The sequence below is a fragment of the Micromys minutus genome (assembly GCF_963924665.1).
Source record: "Micromys minutus genome assembly, chromosome: 2".
Taxonomy (NCBI): domain Eukaryota; kingdom Metazoa; phylum Chordata; class Mammalia; order Rodentia; family Muridae; genus Micromys; species Micromys minutus.
The window spans coordinates 106,450,307-106,473,321 of NC_137971.1; the positions used below are offsets into that span (position 1 = coordinate 106,450,307).

The 23,015-nt window shown below is 36.4% G+C and overlaps 1 protein-coding gene across 2 annotated transcripts in view; it reads right to left on the reverse strand.

The window, feature by feature from the left end:
- Positions 1-11,273: 11,273 nt before the first annotated feature.
- Positions 11,274-23,015, reverse strand: part of NOX4 (NADPH oxidase 4) — a gene marked incomplete at its 5' end in the record, with an annotated part of 161,523 nt that continues 149,781 nt past the window's right edge. For both annotated transcript variants that reach the window (XM_080912451.1, XM_080912450.1), the window contains one exon: positions 11,274-11,437. In XM_080912451.1, the coding sequence (XP_080768577.1) occupies positions 11,317-11,437 (121 nt within the window). In that variant the 3' untranslated portion in view covers positions 11,274-11,316. The remainder of the gene's footprint in view (positions 11,438-23,015) is intronic.

The window sequence follows — 23,015 nt, forward strand, 5'->3', positions numbered from 1 at the left end:
TGAATAACTCACTTAAACAAGAACAGGACAACCATAAACAAATAGAAGCTTTTACAGAGGAAACACAAAAAAACTAGAACTAGAGGAAAAAAGAACCAAAGAGATGAAGGAATTGAAAATGGAAATAGAAACAATAAAGAAAACACTAAAAGAGACAATTTTAGAGGTGGAAAGCCAAAAAAAAAAAAAAAAAAAAAAAAAAAAAAAAAAAAAAAAAAATCAGGAGTCAAAGATGCAAGCATCTCCAACAGACTACAAGAAATGGAATAGAGAATTTCAGAAGCAGAAGACAACATTGAAAACATAGTCAAAACAGTTAAAGAAGAAACAAGAGCAAAAAAAGCTCCTAACCCAAAATGTCCAGGAGATCCAGGACACAATGAGAAGCCCAAACCTAAGAATAAGAAGAATAGAAAAGGGTAAAGAATATCAACTAAGAGGCACAGTAAATATCTTTAACAATATCATAGAAGAAAACTTCCCTACCCTTAAGAATGAGATGGCCATAAGCCTACAGAACCCCAGATAGATTGGACCAGAAAAGAAATTCCTCCAGACACATAATAGTCAAAACGCCAAGTGTTCAAAAAAAAAAAAAAAAAAAAAGAAGGAATACTAAAAGAAGTAAGGATAAAGGTCATGTAACATATAAAGGCAGACCAAACAGAAATACACCAAATTATCAACAGATACTATGAAAGCTATAAGATCCTGGACAGACAACATACAGACCCAAAGAGAACACAAGTGTCAGCACAGGCTGCTATATCCAGCAAAACGCTCAATCACCATAGATGGAGAGACCAAGATATTCCAGGACAACACTAAATCTATATAGTATCTAACCACAAATCAAGCAATACAAAGTATAATAGGTGAAAAACTCAATACAAGGATAAAAAATACATCCTAGTAAAAACAAGAAAATGACTATGCAAGAAAACAAAAAGAAGAAAGACACACAGACAAAATTCTACCTCTAAAAGCAAAAATATAAAACAGTAACCACTATTCCTTAGTATTTGTTAACATAAATGGACTCAATTCCAAAATAAAAAGACATAGTCTCTCAGACTGGATATATAAACAAAATTCACCATTTTGCTGCATACAGGAAATTAATCTCAGAGACAAAGATAGACACTATCACAGAGTAAAAGGTTGGGAAAAAACCTTCGAAGCAAAGGATCCCAAGATACAAGCTGGTGTAGGCATTCTAATATCAAATAAAGTAGTTATCAAAAAAAAAGATAAGGGGGGACACTTTTTAAGCATTACAGGGAAAATTTATCAGAAAGAACTCTCAATTCTTAAGATATGTGCTCGAAATACAAGAGCACCCATATTCATGAAACAAGTCCTACTAAAGCTAAAATAATACAATGCACCACATACAATGATAGTAGGAGACGTTAACACCCCACTCTAATCAATGGACAGATCATGGTATCAGAAACTGAACAAGGATGCAGTGAAACTAGGAGAGGTTATGAACCAATTGGCATTAATAAACACCTACAGAACATTTCACCGTAAAACAAAAGAATACACCTTCTTTTCAGGACATCACAGTAACTTCTCCAAAACTGACCATATAATCGGTCACAAAACAAGCCTCGATAGATATAAAAAGTTTGAAATACCCCCATGCATCCTATCAGATCACCATGGACTAAGGCTGGTCTTTAATAACAACAAAGACAACAAAAAGCCCATATACACATAAAAACTAAACAATGCTCTATTAAACGATAGCAGGGTCAAAGAAGAAATAAAGAAAGAAATTGAGGATTTTCTAGAATTCATTGAAAATGAAAACACAACATACCCAAACCTATGGGATGCAAGGAAAGCAGTACTGAAAGGAAAACTCATAACTCTGAGTGCTTCCAAAAAGAAATTGGAGAGAGCATACACTAGCAACTTGACAACACAGTTAAAAGCTCTGGAACAAAGGGAAGCAGATATACCCATGAGGCGTAGATGGCAAGAAATAAACACCAACAGGAAATTGACCATATAGAAACAAAAAGAACCATTAAAAGAATCAACAAAACCAAGAGCTGGTTCTTTGAGAAAATTAACAAGATTAATCAGCCCTAAACCAGACTAACTAGAGGGCAAAGAGAGAGTATCCAAATTAACAAAATCAGAAAGGAAAGTGGAGACATAACAACTGAAACAGAGGAAATTCAAGAAATAATCAGATCCTACTACAAAAGCCTATACTCAACAAAGCTGGAAAATCTGGAGCAAATAGTTGAATTCCTAGACAGACTCCAGATACTAAAGTTAAACCAGGATCAGGTAAACCATGTAAATAATCCCATAACACCTAAAGAAATAGAAGGAGTCATCAAAAGCTTCCCAACCAAAAAAAGTCCAGGTCCAGATGGTTCAGTGCACAACTTTATCAGACATTTATTGAGAACCTAATACCAATACTCTCCAATTGATTCCTCAAAATAAAGTCAGATGAAACACTACCTAACTCATTTTTAGAGGCAACAATAACCCTTGTTCCTAAACCATACAAGGAAAGAGAACTTCACACCAATCTCCCTTATGAACATTGATGCAAAAATACTCAACAAAATCCATGCAAATCGAATCCAAGAACACATCAAAACCATCATTCACCATGATCAAGTAGGCTTCATCCCTGGGATGCAGGGATGGTATAATATACGGAAATCCATCAACGTAATCCGCCATATAAAAAAACTGAAAGAAAGAAACCAAATGGTCATCTCACTAGATGCTGATAAAGTATTTGACAAAAATCCAACACACCTTCATGTTAAAAGTCTTGGAAAGAACATGAATCCAAGACCCATACTTAAACAAAAAAAGCAATATACAGGAAACCGATAGCCAACATCAAACATAGGGTGAGAAAATAAAGCAATCCCACTAAAATCAGGGACTAGACAAGGCTGCCCACTCTCCTCCTACCTATTCAACACAGTACTGGAAATCCTGGTGGAACATTAGACAGTAAAATGAAATCAAAACGATGCAAATTGGAAAGGAAGAAGTAAAAAAATCATTATTTGCAGATGACTTGATATTATACATACGTGACCTCAAAAATTCCACCAAAGAACTACTACAGCTGATAAACAAGTTCAATAAAGTGGCTGGATATAAAATTAACTCAAACAAATCTGTAGACTCTACCAAAAGAAGAAACATGAGGAGAAAGAAATTAGGGAAAAAGATACCCTTAACACTGGTCACAAAAAATATGAAATACCTTGGTGTGATTGTAACTAAGCAAGTGAAGGACCTGTATGACAAGAACTTCAAAACTCTGAAAGAGGAAATCGAAAAAGATCTCATAAGATGGAAAGACATCCCGTGCCCATGGGTAGTAAGAACCGTCATTGTAAAAATGGCCATATTACCAAAAGCAATCTACAGATTCAATGCAATCCCCATCAAAATCCCACCCAATTCTTCATAGAGTGGGAAAAAGCAATGTGCAATTTTATGTGGGATAACAAAAATCCAGAATGCTAAAATCCATACTCAACAACAAGAAAATATCTGCGAGAATCACCATCCCTGACCTCAAGCATAGTTACAAGGCATTTGTGTTAAAAACCATATGGTATTGGTATAGAGAATGACACATTGTTTAATGGAAGAGAATAGAAAATTCAAAAATGAAGTCTCACACATGTGGTCACTTGATTTTGATTTTTGACAAAGAAGCTGTAAACATTCAAGGGAAAAAGGACAGCGTCTTCCACAAATGGTCTTGTTTCAATAGGCACTCAGCATGCAGAAGAATGAAAATAGACCCTTCCTTATTTCCTTGCACAAAGGTCCAAGTGCAAGTGGATCAAAATCTCCACATTAAATCAGGTACACTGAAACTATTAGAAGAGAAAGTAGGGAAAACCTTAAAACACATAGGCACAGGAGAAATTTTCCTGAACAGAACACCAATGGTTTGTGCTCTAAGGTCAAAGATCGACAAATGGGACTTATTGAGATTGCAAAGTTTCTGTAAGGCTAAAGACACTGTGGAGAAAACAAAACAGCAGCCAATAGATTGGAAAATGATCTTTACTAACCCCACATCTAATAGAGTCCTAATATCCAAGGTATACAAAGAACTCAAGAAGTTAGACACCAGAGAATCAAACAATCCTATTAAAAAAGGGGGTACAGAGCTAAAAATAAGTTCTCAATTGAGGAATATTGACTAGCTGAGAAGCACCTAAGGAAGTGTTTGACATCCTCAGTTATCCAGAAAATGCAAATTTAGAAAACCCTGAGATTCCACCTCACACCAACCAGAATGGCAAAGATCAAAAACAGATGACAGCAGATGCTGGCGAGGATATGGAGAAAGAGGAAAATTTCTCCACTGTTGGTGGGTTTATAAACTTTATTTCACTCTGGACATCAGTCTGGCAATTCCTCAGATAATTGGACATAGTACTACCTGAAGACCCAGTTATTCCACTTCTGGGCATATACACCAGAGATGCTCCAACCTACAATAAAGACACATGTACTACAATGTTTATAGCAGCCCTATTTATTATAGCCAGAAGCTGGAAAGAACCCAGATGTCCTTCAGTAGATGAATGGAAACAAAAATTGTGGTATATTTACACAATGAAATATTACTCAGCTATTAGAAACAATGACTTTATGAAATTCCTAAGAAAGTGGATGCATCTAGAGAATATTATTCTGAGTGAGGTAACCCAGTTACAAAAAACAGACATAATATGCAGTCACTGATAACTGGATAGTAACCCCAGAAAGCTCTAAACACCCTAGAAATAACTCTCATGCTATATGAAGCTCAAGAAAATCAATGGCCAAAAAAAATAAAGAAAGAAAGAAAGAAAGAAAGAAAGAAAGAAAGAAAGAAAGAAAGAAAGAAAGAAAGAAAAGAAAGAACAAAAGAATTCTTCAGTCCTTCTTATGAAAAAAATAAATTGCACCCTCTAAGAGTGTGGTACTCCCGGGCCTTAAATCATTAATAATCCAAGACTTAAGATAAAAGTCTTGTGGCAATTTTTGGTATTCACAGATCATTATGCCTTATCTATACTCAACAAAAAAAAATCTGTTTCCATGTTACACTCTGGCCTAAATGTACTTCATGCTTATGGTAACTAGTGGGATTTCAATGCATGCTATTAAACCTCTAAAATAATTAAGTAGTGACAAAAATATTCATTTAATCTTATATTAAAATACCATCAAAAACCTATGTATATAATCCTCTTAAAAAAAAAAGGAAAGCAAAGCAATGAATATTCTGGGCCATGTGTAAACGTTTTAATTCTCAGAGCAAGAGGCTTGAGAAAACATTGGGGAGGAAAACAACGTAATTATATTTTAATGTCAAAATATCTAAGTAGCATGAATGTAAAAAAAAAATAAGGTGCCTACATAGGGAAAGTGGAAGAAAGTTGATTCAGCAAGCTTTAGTGCTGATTGCAAACATAATGTGGTCATGATGCAGTCTACTATGTACTGAACGTATTTACACAGGAAGAGTTTGCAATAATAAATGAGCTTGTCAGTGGCAGAAAAAATACTCAATAAAATTATTGCAAACTGAATCCAAGAAAATATCAAAACGATCATTCACCATGATCAAGTAGACTTCATTCTTGGAATGCAGGGATGGTTCAATATACAGAAATGCATCAACGTAATCCACCATATAAACGAACTCAAAGAAATAAACCCACAAAATCATCTTACTACATGCTGAGAAAGCATTTGAAAAATTCAACACCCCTTCATGTTAAAAGTCTTGGAAAGTACAGGAACTCAAGGCTGATAACTAAACATAGTAAAGACAATATACAACACATCAATAGCCAACATCAAACTAAATGATAAGAAACTTAAAGCAATCCCACTAAAATCAGGGACTGACCACTGTCCCCCTTCCTATTCAATATAATACTGAAATTCCTGGCCCGAAAAATTACACAGCAATAGAAAGTGAAAGGAATACAAATCGGAAAGGAAGGAGTAAAAATATCACTATTTGCAGATGACATGATAGTATACATAAGTGACCCCGAAAATTCCACCAGAGAACTTTAACAGTTGATATACAAGTTCAGCAAAGTGGCTGGATATAAAATTAACTCAAACAAATTAGTAGCCTTCCTCTACCAAAAAGACAAACATGCAGAGAAGGAAATTAGGGAAAAGATACCCTTTACAACAATCACAAACAATATGAAATATCTATGTGTGACTCTAACTAAATAAGTGAAAGACCTGTATGACAAGAACTTCAAATCTCCTAAGAAGGAAATCGAGAGAGATCTCAGAAGATGGAAAGATCTCCCATGCTCATGGATTGGAAAGATCAACATTGTAAAAATGGCCATCTTACCAAAAGCAATCAACAGATTCAATGCAGTCCCCATCAAAATTCCCACTCAATTCTTCATAAAGTTGGAAAGAGAAATCAGCAAATTTATCTGGAATAACAAAAACCTAGAATAGTGAAATCCATCCTCAACAACAAGAAAACATCTACAGGAATCACCATCCCTGACCTCAAGCTATATTACAAGGCAATTATATTAAAAACCACATGGTACTAGTACAGAGATAGGCAGGTTGATCAATGAAACAAAATAGAAGATCCAGAAATGAACCCTTACACATATGGTTACTTGATCTTTGACAAAGGAGCTGAAATATTCCGTGGAAAAAAAGACAGCCTCTTCAACAAATGATGTTGGCTCAACTGGCACTTGGCATGCAGGAGAATGAAAATAGACCTCCACATTAAACCAGGTACACTGAAACTATTAGAAGAGAATGTAGGAAAAACCTTAGAACAAAAAGGCCATATAGTGAAAGCCTCTGTCCTTAGGAAAAAAGTAAGCGTATAGCACCCTCTCAGAGGGTGGTACTCCTAGAACTTAAATCATTAATAATCCAAGAGCTAGAAACATAGCCTTGTGGCAATTTTTGATATTCAAAGATCATTATGTTTAATCTATACAAACCAAGAAATCTCTGACTGTTTCCATGTTACATTCCATTCTACATGTACTTTATGCTTATGGTAACTAGTGAGTTTTCAATGCATGCTATCGAACCTCTATAAAAATTGCCAAAATGCTTTCAAAAATCTGTACATGTATCTCTCTTCTATAAATAAATTTGTAAGAAAAAAAAGCAAAAACAAAAAACCAAAATAAACAAACAAAAAACCCAATAACTCAGATGACAGCAGATGCTGGTGCGGATGTGGAGAAAGAGGAACACTCCTCAAATGTTGGTGGGATTTAAGCTGGTACAACCAATCTGGAAATCAATGTTGGTTCCTTAGAAAATTGGACATAGTTCTACATGAAGACCCAGTTATTCCACTTCTTTGCATATGTCCCAGAGATGCTCCAACATACAATAAGGTCACATGCACCACAATGTTCATAGCAGCCATATTTATAATAGCCAGAAGCTGGAAAAAACCCAGATGTCCTTCAGTAGATGAATGGATACAAAAATTGTGGTATATTTACACAATGGAGTACTACTCAGCTATCAGAAACAATGAATTTATGAAAGTCCTTGGAAAACGGATGCGTCTAGAGAATATTATTCTGAGTGAGGTAATCCAGTCACAAAAAACAGACATAATATGCAGTCACTGATAATTGAATACTCGCCCCAGAATGCTCTGAGTACCTCGGAAACAACTCAGAGGCCATATGAATCTCAAAAAATCCAAAGGCAAAAAAAAAGTGAAGGCCTCAGTCTTTTTTAGGAAAAAGAAAATAAGTGTATAGCACCCGCTCAGAGTGTGATACACCAAGACCTTAAATCATTAATAATCCAAGAGCTAAGAATATATCCTTTTGGCAATTTTTGGTATTCAAAAATCATTATGTTAAATCTATACTCACCAAGAAAACTCTTTTTCCATGTTACATTCTGTTCAACATGTATTTTATGCTTATGGTAACTGGTAAGATTTCAATACATGCTATCAAACCTCTAAAAGAATTAAGTACTAAAAAAAAAAAAAAAAGAATTAAGTACTGACAAAAGTATATTCATATAGTGTTATGCCAAAATGGTTTTCAAAATCTGTACATGTATCTCTGTTTTTAAATAAAGTTGTAAGAAAATGTTAGAAAAAATAAATATAAGATCATATGTTACAAAACAACAACAAAAAAAAGATCTTTACTGACTGATGGTTTCAGATATTTCAGACACTTAGCCTACATGTTTAAGATGACAGAAAGACCCTGAACTTTTGGGGCTCTCAGAGACTGAATCACCAACCTAAGAGCATATGAAAGCTGGACAGCACACAAACATGTAGCAGATCCATAGCTCATGTGGTTCCTGAACATTTGGGACAATCCCAAAAGCTGTTGCCTGTCTGTAGGATACGTTCTTTTAGCTGGGATGCCCTGTCTGGCTTTAATGGAACAGGATGCTTGTAGTGCTGCTGAGACTTGATACTCCAGGGTTGAGGAACACCCAGATGGGGCCTGCACCCTCTTAGAGGAAAAGAGAACGGGAGGTGGGGGGAGATAGGGAAGGGATTGTGGGGGGAGGGGGTGACCAGGAGAGGACCAGCAATTGTGACTTAAGGTGAAAACATACATTTAAAAAGAAAAAATTATATAATTCGAAGTAACTAAGAAGAATGTAGCCTGTGGCAATCCTTGGTATTTAAAAATCATTATGAATAATCTTTACACTGCATGAAAACTTTGACTATTTCCATGTTTCTTTTTGCTTTATATGTACTTTATGCTCATTGTAACTATTAAGATTTCAATGCATACTATCAAACCTTTAAAAAATCAAGTACTGACAAAATATATTCATATATTTTTATGCAAAATGCTTTTAAAATCTGTATATTTATCTGTTTTTAAAAATAAAGTTGTTTAGTAATAATAATAATAATAATAATAATAATAATAATAATAGAGAATGTATGTTTCCCCAAATAAATCCAGTAAAGTATATATCATTGTCTGATTGCATTTCTTTCCAAAAATATGTATTATATAAATAATTAATATTTATGTATTTACATGCTTGAAATTCTAGAAATTGGAAACAAGAGACAGGAGAAAATGAAGTTCAAGGTTCTCTTTGGTAATATTGCAAGTTTGAGCATGTTTTATTCTACATAAGACTTTGTTTCAAAACAATTGAAAAAGTAAGTACTATTTTAGATTACTCAACAACCTCAAATGAAACATCTTAAGACCAGTATGAGAGGTATTTTGCCACAGTCATATGACCAAACTATGACAAAAACAGTTTCAGAACCCAAATTCATTAGGTTATCACGCCAGTGTGTAGTTAGACAGTACTTCCTCAATGATTTCCCTCTTTTCAGAAAACAACCCCCCCTCCTTGAAATTGTTGATTTATCTGTTGCAAATGTAAACTTATAGACACCATTTTAATTTCAGTATTTATTGCCATCAAAATTAGTGTTTTAGGGCTTACACAACAGTAGTAGACATGATGAAATCTATCAATAGAAACGAAGCTGTCTTCTATATGTTTGATAAAGCTTTAATTAAATCATTTCATTCATTCATCTTTAACATATAGATACTTGAACATGCATTGGAATTTAGATTACGCAAGAACGTTCACTCAACATTTCAGGCAAGTCTTTGTGACATATAGATATATGTAAGTTTAATCTGAGTTATTGAAATGTGATGAATTCACATTCTCAGTCATATGAATAAGTTATAATCAGTAAGATGTCCATATTGCACATCAAGCCTGAAAAAAAACCCCAATTTTTTATGAGTTCTTTGTAATATGTGCTTTGTAAAAACCCTTTCTAATCTAGACAAAATTGCCAAGATTTAATAGTTTATATGTCTCCATAGTTCAATCTACAGGAGCATTGCACATTACCCATAGGAGAAATAAGAAACTGTTTCAATGATTTATATATATATATATATATATATATATATATATATTGTGTGTGTGTGTGTGTGTGTGTGTAAATATATAGGTGGTGATTTGTTGCTAGAAGTTTTAATAAACTTATCTGTTACTGGTGAATCACATGAAAACCAAATAACAACAGGATTTATCATTATCATATGATGTTCAAACGATTAACAAGAATAAGGCAAGGCACTAATTTCAGCAATGTGTTCTATTTGATAGACATTATGTAACAAAATAAATTGATAAACTATACGGATATCATCCCTATTAAGTTAGTAAAGTATATTTTCCTTCTGATTCTGGAATATTAAATAGTGAGATGTCATACACAGACTGGATCACATGGACAGGGAACTTAAAATTAGCAACTGACCACAATATCAAACAGTGCAAAAATAATATTAGTGATTATAAACTGAAATTTGAAGCTTTACTTTTGTGAAAAGCAAAGCAGGCTACAACTTCAGAAACATGATTTCCACATCTCTTTCTGAAATCAAATTGAGTCAAAGCAGAGGGGTCTTACGCTTCTGTGTTCAATGCAAAATAGAGAAAGCTCTTTGGTGTCTAAGCATCAACTTAAAACAATACTTTAGGATGCTATCCTTTCGGTTTTCATTACTATGCCATAGCAGAAAATTGAATAAATTGGTACTCAAATGGTTCTATCAAATCATTGTGTCTAAGGTTGGCTGAGGGGGAGCAGATCTTCCTAGACAGAGGATAAGATGCAAAAATAGAAAAGTAGGTACTACATCCACATGGGCAGAATGCTTGTAAGCATGTAGAACAGGAACACTATAGGGAGGCATAAGTCAGTAGTGAAGCAGCAGACATGAAGTACCCGTATTAATACAAAGTTTTGTGCCACAGTTTCAACCTCAAAGTGTTTGCCTGGAGCCCATCAAAATTAAAGCTATTCCGCTTATGCACAAGGTAGAAAATGGAGTCTGAGTTTCAATGAATTTTTAATTTTGTTCAATCTTGAATCTGTTCAACTGAAAACAATTTAAAGAGGGCCGCGGCTATCAGCTTCAGAGTGAGTTCAGCTCATCGGTAGAGAGTTCTTGAATTTCTCATAAAAATCAACAGTGTGCATCTAACAGCATTCTTTTAAATTGCCCATCAAAATGTGAATCGCCACATCAAATATTCTTCAGGGACCTGTTGGCTTGCAGATTAACTATATCATTTTGCCACATTTTCTGAATTCTCATCTTAAATAATCTCATTTTAAATTATTTAAATAATTTTCATTTTAAATAATAGCAAAACCTTGATATTCTTTGGTAGAGCACAGCTGTCTGAGGAATTTCAATTGTTCCTTCTTTAGAGTCCCAGTAGTCTTCTAAGGATTCAGCTAAAGGATTCTTTATTGTACTCAAATTTTGTCCCATATGAGTTGTTCTGGTTACTCAAATTATGAAGAGTCTTGGAAATAGAACTGGGTCCACAGCAGAAAACTCCAACTGTTTTTCTGGAAAGAGAAGAGAAGAAATGGGAAATCAGATACAAAATCTGGCAGACTACAGTAAGTGTACCGTATGAACATGGGTTTTAGGTATTTATTTGCAAAGTTAATTTCTTGCTGCTTCACATTTTAAAACCATTTTCCAATTATGATACTCATAGTTGAATTCAGAGAACATGTAAGTATGTCCATAAATAGCCTCATAGGAATTAGGGAGTGTATTTTATTTTATTTTATTTTTTAAACAACTTTATTTTACAAAACAAACATAAATGTACAGATTTTAAGCATTTTTGCGTAAAATTATACAATACATTTTTGTCAGTACTTTTTTTTCAGATTTTAAAATAATTTTTACATAAAACTATATGAATATATATTTTTAGTCAGTACTTGATTTTTTTAAAGGTTTGATAGTATGCATTGAAAACTTAATAGTTACACTGAGCATAAAGTACATGTATAACAAAACGTAACATGGAAAAAGTCAAAGTTTTCTTGTTGTGTAAGATTTTTTTATTTTGTTTGTTTTGTTTTCTTTATTTCTTGGACTTCACACAGTCTGTGAGTTGTTTCTGGGGCAGTGCGAGCCTCTGGGGTTAGCATCCCACTATCAGTGACTGTATATTATGTCTGTTCTTTTGTGACTGGGTTATCTCACTCAGAATGGTATTCTCTAGATGCAGCCATTTTCTTAAGAATTTGGCCAAGTCATGGTTTCTGGTGGATGAGTAGTATTCCATTGTGTAAATGTACCACCATTTTTGTATCCATTCATCTTCTGAAGGACATCTGGGTTCCTTCCAGCTTCTGGCTATTATAAATAGAGCTGCTATAAACATTGTGGTGCATATATCTTTGTTGTGTACTAAGGTGTCTCTGGGGTATATGCCCAGAAGTGGAATAGCTGGATCTTCAGGTAGTATTATTTCCAATTCTCTGAGGTATCGCCAGACTGATTTCCAGAGTGGTTGTATCAGTTTACAACCCCACCAACAATGGAGAAGTGTTCCTCTTTCTCTGCAGCCTCGCCAGCAACTGCTGTCATCTGAGTTTTAGATCTTGGCCAATATGACTGGTGTGAGGTGGAATCTCAGGGTTGTTTTGATTTGCATTTTGCTGATTGCTAAGGATGATGAGCACTTCCTCAGATAATTCTCAGCCATTCGATATTCCTCAACTGAGAACGTTTTGTTTAGCTCTGTGCCGCATTTTTTAATAGGGTTATTTGATTCTCTGGTGTCTATCTTTTTGAGTTCTTTGTATACCTTAGATATTAGGCCTCTATCTGATGTGGAGTTGGTAAAGATCTTTTCCCATTCTGTTGGCTGCCGTTTTGTATTCTAGACAATGTCCTTAGCCTTACAGAAACTTTGCAATCTCATTAAGTCCCATTTGTTAATCTTTGACCTTAGAGCTTGAGCCAGTGGTGTTTTGTTCAGGAAATTTTCTCCTGTGCCTATGTGTTCTAAAGTTTTCCCTACTTCCTCATCTAATAGTTTCAGTGTATGTGGTTTAATGTGGAGATCTTCGATCCACATACACTTGAGCTTTGTACAAAGAGATAAGAAAGGGTCTATTTTCATTCTTTTGCATTTGTTGAATTTGTTGAATAGGCTGTTCTTTTACCACTGAATGTTTACGGTTCCTTTGTCAAATATCAGATGACCACAGACAAGAGGGCTCATTTCTGGATCTTCTATTCCATTGATCCACATGCTTATTTCTGTACCAGTACCATGCAGTTTTCAGCACAATTGCCTTGTAATATAGCTTGTGGTCAGGGATAGTGACTCCCGCAGATGTTTCTTGTTGTTGAGGATGGATTTCGCTATTCTAGGTCTTTTGTTGTTCCATGAAATTGCACATTGATCTTTCCAATTCCATGAAGAACTGTGTTAGAATTTTGATGGGGATTGCGTTGAATCTGTAGATTGCTTTTGGTAGGATGACCATTTTTAAAATGTTGATCTTTCCAATCCATGAGCAAGGGAGATCTTTCCATTTACTGAGATCCTCCTCAATTTCCTTCTTTAGAGGTTTGAAGTTCTTGTCATACAGGTCCTTCACTTGCTTAGTTAGAGTCACACTAAGGTATTTCATGGTTTTTGTGAGGATTGTGAAGGGTACCTTTTCCCTGATTTCTTTCTCCACATGTTTGTTCTTTGAGTATAGGAAGGCTACTGATTTGTTTGAGTTAATTTTGTATCTAGCCACTTTGCTGAAATTGTTTATCAGCTGTAGGAGTTCTCTAGTGGAATTTTTGGGGTCACTTAAATACACTATCATGTCATTGGCAAAGAGTGATGTTTTTATCTTTTACTTCCTTATTTGTATCCCCTTGATCTCCTTTTGCTGTCTAATTGCTCTGGCCATGACTTCCAGTATTATGTTGAATAGGTAGGGGGAGATTGGGCAGCCTTGTCGAGTCGCTGATTTTAGTGGGATTGCTTCAAGTTTCCCACCATTAAGTTTGATGTTGGCTGTTGGTTTGCTGTATATTCCTTTTATTATGCTTAAGTATGGACCTTGGATCCAGTTCTTTCCAGGACTTTTAACATGAAGGGGTGTTGAATTTTGTCATATGGTTTCTCAGCATCTAGTAAGATGACCATGTGATTTTGTTCTTTGAGTTTGTTTATATGGTGGATTACATTGATGGATTTCCTTATATTAAACCATCCCTGCATCCCAGGGATGAAGTCTACTTGGTCATGATGAATGATCATTTTTATGTGTTCTTGGATTCGGTTTGCAAGGATTTTGTTGAGTATTTTTGCATCAAGTGAGATTGGTCTGAAGTTCACTTTACTTATTGGGTCTTTGTGTGGTTTAGGTACGAGGGTTATTTTAGTCTCAAAAAATGAGTTGGGTAATATTCCATCTGATTCTATCTTTTGGAATAGTTTGGAGAGTATTAATGTTATATCCGCAATAAATGTCTGATAAAATTCTGCACTGAACCCGTCTGGACCTGGGCTTTTTTTGTTTGGGAGGCTTTTGATGACTTTTTCTATGTCTTTAGGTGTTATAGGGTTATTTAGATGGTTTATTGGTGCTGGTTTAACTTTAGGATCTTTTATCTGTCTATGTCCGTTTCCTCCAGATTTTCCAATTTTGTGGAGTATAAGTTTTTGTAGTAGGATCTGATGATTTCTTGAATTTCCTCAGTTTCAGTTGTTATGTCTCCACTTTCCTTTCTGATTTTGTTAATTTGTATACTCTCTCTTTGCCCTCTAGTTAATCTGGCTAGGGGTTTATCAATCTTGTTGATTTTCTCAAAGAACGAACTCTTGGTTTTGTTGATTTTTTCAATGGTTCTTTTTGTTTCTATTTGGTCTATTTCGGCCCTAATTTTGATTATTTCTTGTCGTGTACTCTTCTTGGTTATATATGCTTCTTTTTGTTCTAGGGCTTTTAGCTGTGTTGTCAGGTTGCCTATGTAAGCTCTCTCCAGTTTGTTTTTGGAAGCACTTAGTTTTCCTCTCAGTACTGCTTTCATTGCATCCCATAGGTTTGGGTATGTTGTGTTTTCGTTTTCGTTGAATTCTAGAAAATCCTTAATTTCTTTCTTTATTTCTTATTTGACCCTGCTATCATTTAACAGAGCGTTGTTTAGTTTCCATGTGTATGTGGGCTTTTTGTTGTCTTTGTTGTTGTTAAAGACCAGCTGTAGACCTTGTTGATCTGAGAGGATGCATGGGAGTATTTCAATCTTCTTATATTGATGGAGGCTCGTTCTTTGTCCAATTATGTGGTCAATTTTAGATAAGGTGCCATGGGGTGCTAAGAAGAAGTTGTATTCTTTTACATTAGGATGTTATGTTCTGTATATATCTAGTAATTCTAGTTGGTTCAAAGTCTCTGCTAGTTTTGCAGTGTCCTTGTTCAGTTTCTGTTTCCATGGTCTGTCCATTGGTGAGAGTGGGGTATTAAAGTCTCCCACTATTATTTTGTGGGGTAAAATGTATTTTTTCAGCTTTAGTAGAGTTTGTTTTATGAATGTGGGTGCTTTTTTATTTGGAGCATATATGTTAAGGATTGAGAGTTCCTACATGACAGATTTCCTCTGTGATGAGTAAAAAGTGTCCTTGCTTATCTTTTTTGATAACTTTTGGTTGGAAATTTACTTTATTCGATATTAGAATAGCTACTCCAGCTTGCTTCTTGGAGCTGTTTGCTTGGAAGTTTTTTTCCCACCCTTTAACTCTGAGATAGTGTCTGTCTTTGTCTCTGAGATGAGTTTCCTGTATGCAGCAAAAGGCTGGATTTTGTTTATGTATCCATTCTGATAGCCTATGTCTCTTTATTGGGGAGTTAAGTCATTTATGTTAATAGATATCAAGGAATAGTTGTTTCTGTTTCCTGCAATTATTGCTTTTGTGGGTTGAGTTGTGTCTGTGTCTTTTTCTTCTTTTAGTTTTCTTGTTTAGGAATTTTCTTGTTTTTACTAGGCTGTATTTTCCCTCATTGTATGGGTTTTCCACCTATAATTCTTTGTAGTGCTGGGTTTGTGGTCAGATATTGTGTAAATTTTGATTTGTCTTGAAATATCTTCATCTCTCCATCGATGGTAATTGATAGTTTTGCTGGGTATAGCAGCTTGGGCTGGCACTTGTGTTCTCTTAGGGTGTGCATGATGTCTGTCCAGGCTCTTCTAGGTTTCACAGTCTCTGTTTTGAAATCGGGTGTGAGTCTGATTGGCCTGCCTTTATATGTTACCTGACCTTTTTCCCTTACTGCTTTTAGTATTCTTTCTTTGCATTGGGCACTTGATGTTTTTACTATTATGTGTCGGGAGGTATTTCTTTTCTGGTCCAACCTATTTGGAGTTCTGAAGGCTTCTTTTATGCTCGTGGTCATCTCATTCTTGAGGGTAGGGAAGTTTTCTTCTATGATTTTGTTGAAGATATTTACTGTGCCTCTTAGTTGATTCTCTTCTCCCTCTTCTATTCCTATTATCCTTAGGTTCCATCTTCTCATTGTGTCCTGGATTTCCTGGACATTTTGGGTTAGGAGCTTTTTGTTTTTTGCATCTTCTCTGGCTGTTTTGTCTAAGTTTACTATGTTGTCTTCTGCCCCCGAGATTCTCTCTTTCATCTCTTGTAATCTATTGGAAATGCTTGCTTCTGTGACTCCTGATTTCTTTTTTAGGTGTTCTACCTCTAGGGTTATTTCTTTTAGTGTTTTCTTTATTGTGTCAATTTTCGTTTTAAATTTTCTCTTCCATTCTTTCGTCTCTTTGGTTGTGTTTTCCACTAGTTCTTTGAGTTCTTTGAGTGTTTTCCTTGTTTCTTCTTTAAAAGCTTCTGAATCTTTTTGCTTTTTCTCCCGTTCTTCTTTAAGTATCTCTATCAGCATCTTGAGGTATGATTTCAGGTCTGCTTCTCCTTTTTCTGGAGTGTTTGGCAATCCGATGTTTGCTGTTATGGGAGAGCTGGTTTCTAGTGTTGCCAGGTTGTCTTGGTTTCCTTGGGATATACTCTTTTGCTCTCCTCTTGCCATTTTGTTGTTAATGATATGTTCTTGCCTTTCCCTTGTATCTGGTCTGTGTCCCTGGATCTCCACTGGTCCAGGTGGCAGATGGGCCGAGTCCTGTTCTATGCCTCAGAATCGCCTGGTGGGAACAGAAGTTCCAAAGTTCTGTTCCTGGTTCCTGGATCATGCAGTCAGGGCGGGGGGTGCACTTTCCGTGTCTACTTCTCAGAGATCTCTCTGCTCCCTGGCCAGCTAGATCTCCTACTCACCAGTTTTTCAGACTTTATGAGCTGCTGGTCTGGGTGGCAGATGGGCCGGGCTCTGTTCTGTGCCCTGAAGTCACTGCTGGTTGGAAACAGAAGTTCCAAAGTTCTGTTCCTGGTCCCTGGATCAGGCAGGCGGGGGGGGGTGCACTTTCTGTGTACACTCCGCAGAGATCTCTCTGCTCCCTGGCTGCCTAGATCTCCTACTCAACAGTTTTTCAGCCTTTACGAGCTGCCGGTTTGGGTGGCAGATCTGCAGTGTATTTTATATTATCACTACATGCTATACTGGTAACCATACTAAAAGAGAATAGATACCAAATATTTAGTTGGCATTTTATAAATATTGTGCTAATATTGTTCTATTTTTTTCACACTGAGTTGCATTAGAGAGAGAGAGAGAGAGAGAGAGAGAGAGAGAGAGAGAGAGAGAGAGAGACAGAAAGACAGCGACAGAGAAAGAGACAGAGGCATACAGACAGAAACACAGAGATTACCAATTGGAAACCAACATTTTAGGCACCTAAAATTATCCCTCTACACATGCATCTATATATACTTTTTTAGGTTATGCAATGCTGGGTTCATGAAAAATGACAAATGGGTTTTTATTATTATTTAATATAAAATTGGCCAAAATATCATGTGTACCTTAGACAGAGCTGGGTCACTGCCATCAGGACTCATGGCCTGATCGAAGACTGCTGAACATCCAGAAGAGCCTTAGAAGCAGTCTGCCACCAGAACCCACTGATGAGCCCCCGCTTCCTCCCCACTGACTATCCAGGGAGAGACTACTAGGAACTCTGTGGGCACAGGTAGTGTGGTGCTGACTGGGAATGATGTGTTCCAGCTCAGAGACAGAGATGGGCCACTGCAGCCAGGTCTCACTGCCTGCCCTCAGAGAGTCGAACACCCAGGAGCAATCTACCTCCTGAGCCCTCAGGTCCACAGATGCACAGGAGAGACAAGTTCCAGTCAGAGAAAACAAAATCACCTAACATCACAGATAACAAGATGGGAAGTGGAAAGCCCAAGAACTTAAGCAATGGAAAACAAGAAAACCTGTCAACATCAGAACCCAGTTCTCCAACCACAGTAAGTAGTGTATATCCCAACACACCAGAAAAAAAAGATAAGGACTTAAAACCATACTTCAAATAATAATGATGGAGGTCATCAAGAAGCAAATGAATAACTCCCTTAAGAATTACAGGAGAACAAGGAGAACACACATAAATAAGTAGAAACCCTTAAAGAGAAAACACACACACACACACACACACAAAATCACTTAAAGAGCTACAAGAAAACACAATCAAACAACTGAAGAAATTGAAAAATGAACATAGAAACAATGAAGAAATTACAAAAGGAGACAACCCTGGAAATAGAAAAGCTAGGAAAGAAATCAAGAGTCATAGATGCAAGCAACACAAGACAAGGAAGAAAGGATCTCAGGGGCAGAAGCTAACATAGCATCAATGTGAGAAGAGGCCTTTGGTCCAGGGAGGGAGCATTTTCCTAAGGTAAGAGAATGTCAAGGCAATGGGTAAAGAAGGTAATTTGGAGGGAGTGCACCTTCCAGAAGGCAAATGGAGGGGGAGAGTGATGGGAGCAGGGCAGGGTAAGGGGGTGATGGCTTAACATCTCAAATGTAAACACAGAGTATCTAATAATAATAAAAAAGAAAACATTGACATATCAGTCTGAGAAAATGCAAAAATCAAAAAGCTCCTAACCCAAAACATCCAGGATATCAAGGACACAATGAGAAAACTAAAACCTAAGAATAATAGGTGTAGAAGAAAGTGAAGACTCCCACCTAAAAGGCTCAGTAAATATATTCAATGAAATCATAGAAGAAAACTTTCCTAAATTTAAGAATGTGATGACCATTAACAAAAAAGAGGCCTACAGACCTCCAAATAGAAAGATCTCCCCTGCACATAATAAGAAAATAATCTTTTTTTTCAACAAAACCAAAAGAAGAAAAGCACACAAACATAATTAAACTACTAATTAAACTACTAAGAACATAAATAACAGGTAACAACAATCACTATTCTTTAATGTCACTTAACATTAGTGAAATCAATTTTCCAATAAAAAGATATAGAATATCAGACTGGATATGTAAACAGGATCCAGGATTTTGCTACATACAGGAAACTCATCTCAGAATCAAAGGCAGACACTACCTCAGAGTAAAAGGCTGGGGGAAAAAGCCTCCAAGCAAATAGTCCCAAGAAACAATCTGGATTAGCCATTCTAATATCGATTAAAATAGATTTCCGTACTTCTTAGGAAAAAAATAAATGTATAGCACCCTCTCAGAGTGTGGTACACCTGGACCTTAAATCATTTAATAATCCAAGAGCTAAGAATATAGACTTGTGGCAAATTTTGGTATTCAAAGATCATTATGCTTAATCTATACTCACCAAAAAAACTGTTTACAAGTTACGTTCTGTCCTACATGTACTTTATGCTTAGTGGGATTTCAATGAATGCTATCAAAGCTCTAAAAGAATTAAGTACTGACAAAAATATTCATATAGTGTTATGGCAAAATAACTTTAAAAATCTGAATATGTATCCCACTTTAAAAAAAAAAAAGAAAAGTTGTAAGAGAGAAAAATAAATAGATTTCCAACCAAAAGTTATCAAAAAGTTAAGGAAGGACACGTTTTATTCATCACAGGAAAAATTTGTCAGGATGAACTCTCAGTCCTGAACACCTATGCTCCAAATAAAGGGCACCCACATTCACAAAAGAAACCCTATTAGAGCTGAAACCATATATTGCAGCAAACACAATAATAGTAGGAGACTACAACACTCCACTCTCATCAATGGACAGATCATGGAAGCCATGACTGAGGAAAGGTACAGTGAAACTAACAGAGGTTATGAACCAAATGAATTTAACAGACATCTATAAAACATTTCATTACAAAAGAAATATATATACACACCTTTTTCTCAGCACCTCATGGTACCGTCTCAAAAACTGACCATATACTTGCTCATAAAACAGGCCTCAACAGATACAAGATCATCAAAATAATTCCATGCGTCCTATCAGATCACCATAGATGAAGGCTGGTCTTCAATAACAACAAAATTGACAAAAAGCTCACATACACATGGAAGCTGAACAATGCTCTACTCAATAATAATTTGAGCAAGGGAGAAATAAAGAAAGAAATTAAGTATTTTTTATAATTTAAGAAAAATGAAAGCCCAACATACCCAAACTTATGGGATGCCATGAAAACATTACTAAGAGGTAATGGTATAACCACTGTGGAAATCAGTCTGGAAGTTCCTCAGAAATTGGACATAGTACTACCTGACCACCCAGCTATTCCACTCCTGGGAATAAATCCAAAAGATGCTCCAACATATAACAAGGACACATACTCCACCATGTTCATAGTGGAATGAACCCAGATGTTCTTTCATCTGGAACGGATACAAATATTGTAATACATTTACACAATGGAATACTCAGGTATTAGAAACAAATAACTTTATGAAATTGCTAGACAAATAGATGGAAATAGAAACTACCATCCTAAGTGAGGTAATCCCATCACAAAAGAACATATATGGTAGTATGCACTCAGTGATAAGCAGATACTAGCCCCCAAAAGCTCTGAATATCCAAGAAAAAAACTCACAGACTTTATGAAGCTAAAAAGAAAGAAGGCCAGAATTGGATGCCTCAGTCCCTCTTAGAAAGGAGAACAAACCATTCACAGGAGGAAATACTGGGAGAAATAGAGGAGCAGGGATTGAAGAAAAGATCATTTAGAAAAGGGCCTCACCCGGGGATCTACCCCATATGTAGCTACCAAACCCAAGCACTATTGCTGATGCTAAGAAGTGCTTACTGGCAGAAACCAGACATGCATTCCCACTCAGAAGCTCTGCCAGAGTTGTACAGATACAGTTGAGGATGCTTGCAGCTAACCATAAGACTGAACACGGGGACCCCAATGAAAGAGCTAGAGAAAGAACTGAAGAAACTGAAAGGGTTTGCAACCTAATGGGAAGAACATTATCAACCAACCAAACCCTCCAGAACTCTCATGGACTAAAAGACCAACCATGGTGCACAGATTGAGAGACCTAGGGCTTCAGTTGCATATATACCTGAAGATAGCAGTGTCTGGCATCAATGTGAGAAGAGCCCTTTGGTCCATCGAAGGTGCATTTTCTTAGTGTAGGAGAATGCTAAAGCACTGAGGTTGAGAGGATCACTGGGACTGGGAGCACCTTCATGGAAGCAAGTTGAGGGGGAGGGGAAAAGGGTGGAGGGATAACATTTGAAATGTAAATACAGGGAATATCCATAAATAAATAATTTTAAAACTGGGGCATTTATATAACATGTCTTCTACCAAAGGCTCAGGGACTATCATGAAAGAAGGCGTGCTTTTTAAGTACTAGAGTATTGGGAGGACTGTGGTGAAAATCTCTGAACATTGCAAGACATGTGTATTTGTCTAATGATACAGGTGTATTTGTCTGCACAAGACCTATAGAAGATCAGGAAAGTCAGCATTGCAGCATGGAGGCAGGGGTCAAGATTCACCACACTGAACTGAGGAGTTATTGACAGTTAGTGGATGCTAAGGAGAGACAGTTTTCTAAAGGGTCTGGCTCCTAGTAGATCAACCATCCTACACATTTGGATAAGGACAGCACAAACTGGATTTTGTTGCTGAAGTGAAGTTTGGAAGTGAGGGCAAAGGGAATCTGAGAGAAGTTAGGAGGAGCTCTAGGAAACTGTGATCCAATTTATACATGCATAAAACTCTTAAATATTATATCCATCATCCATCTATCTATGTATTATCCATCCATCCATTCATCCGTCATCCATCCATCCATTCATCGACCCACCCACCCACCTACCCAACTACCCATCCATCCATCCATCCATCCATCCATCCATCCTCCATCTATCTATCATCCATCCATCCATTGACCCACCCACCCACCTACCCACCCACCCATCCGTCCATTCATCCATCCATCCATCCATCCATCCTCCATCTATCATCCATCCATCCATCGATCCATCCATCCATCCACCCACCCACCCACCCACCCACCGATCTATCTATCTATCTATCTATCTATCTATCTATCTATCTATCTATCTATCTATCTATCTATCTATTGTAGCCTGGCAACAATCTGTATGTAAAAGAACAGAGTAGGAAACCACAAAAGTATCACTGGGTTAAAGAAACCAAATAAAACAACAACAAAAATTGTGAGTATATGGAGGCCAAAGAAGATATAAATTATGTAACAGTTTTTAAAAGATATGGGAAATATTCAGTAAGAAGAGCCAGTGTTCTGGAAAGGAGAAATCTCAAGTCCAGACAGGGCATGAAAAAAAGGAAGCCACATAAAATTGGTCAAGTACTACAAGAGATAAGTTAAACTTACAAAGAATTTCTAAAATCATAAGACGTGTGCCTCATAGTCCCTACATAGTGTCCTATACGTGTCCCTTTATTTGTAAAAGGTAGTTAGAGGAGATGTTAAAATTAGCTGTAGACTTCAAGCTGATCCATCTCTATAAGACGAAATCACAAACAGGCCTTCCTATTAAAAAACAAACTGAACCAATGTAGTGGAGCTTAAGGGTATAACAAGCCCAACACACTTGACAAGAATAAAATTGGCCAAACCTTAAAATGTGCAGGCACTTAAATGTTATCAGAAAGGCCTGAGTGTGTGGGTAAGTGTAACAACAAGTACTCAACATGCAACCCCTCCTTCTCTTCCTCCCTCCCTCCCTCCTCTCCTCCCTCACCCCC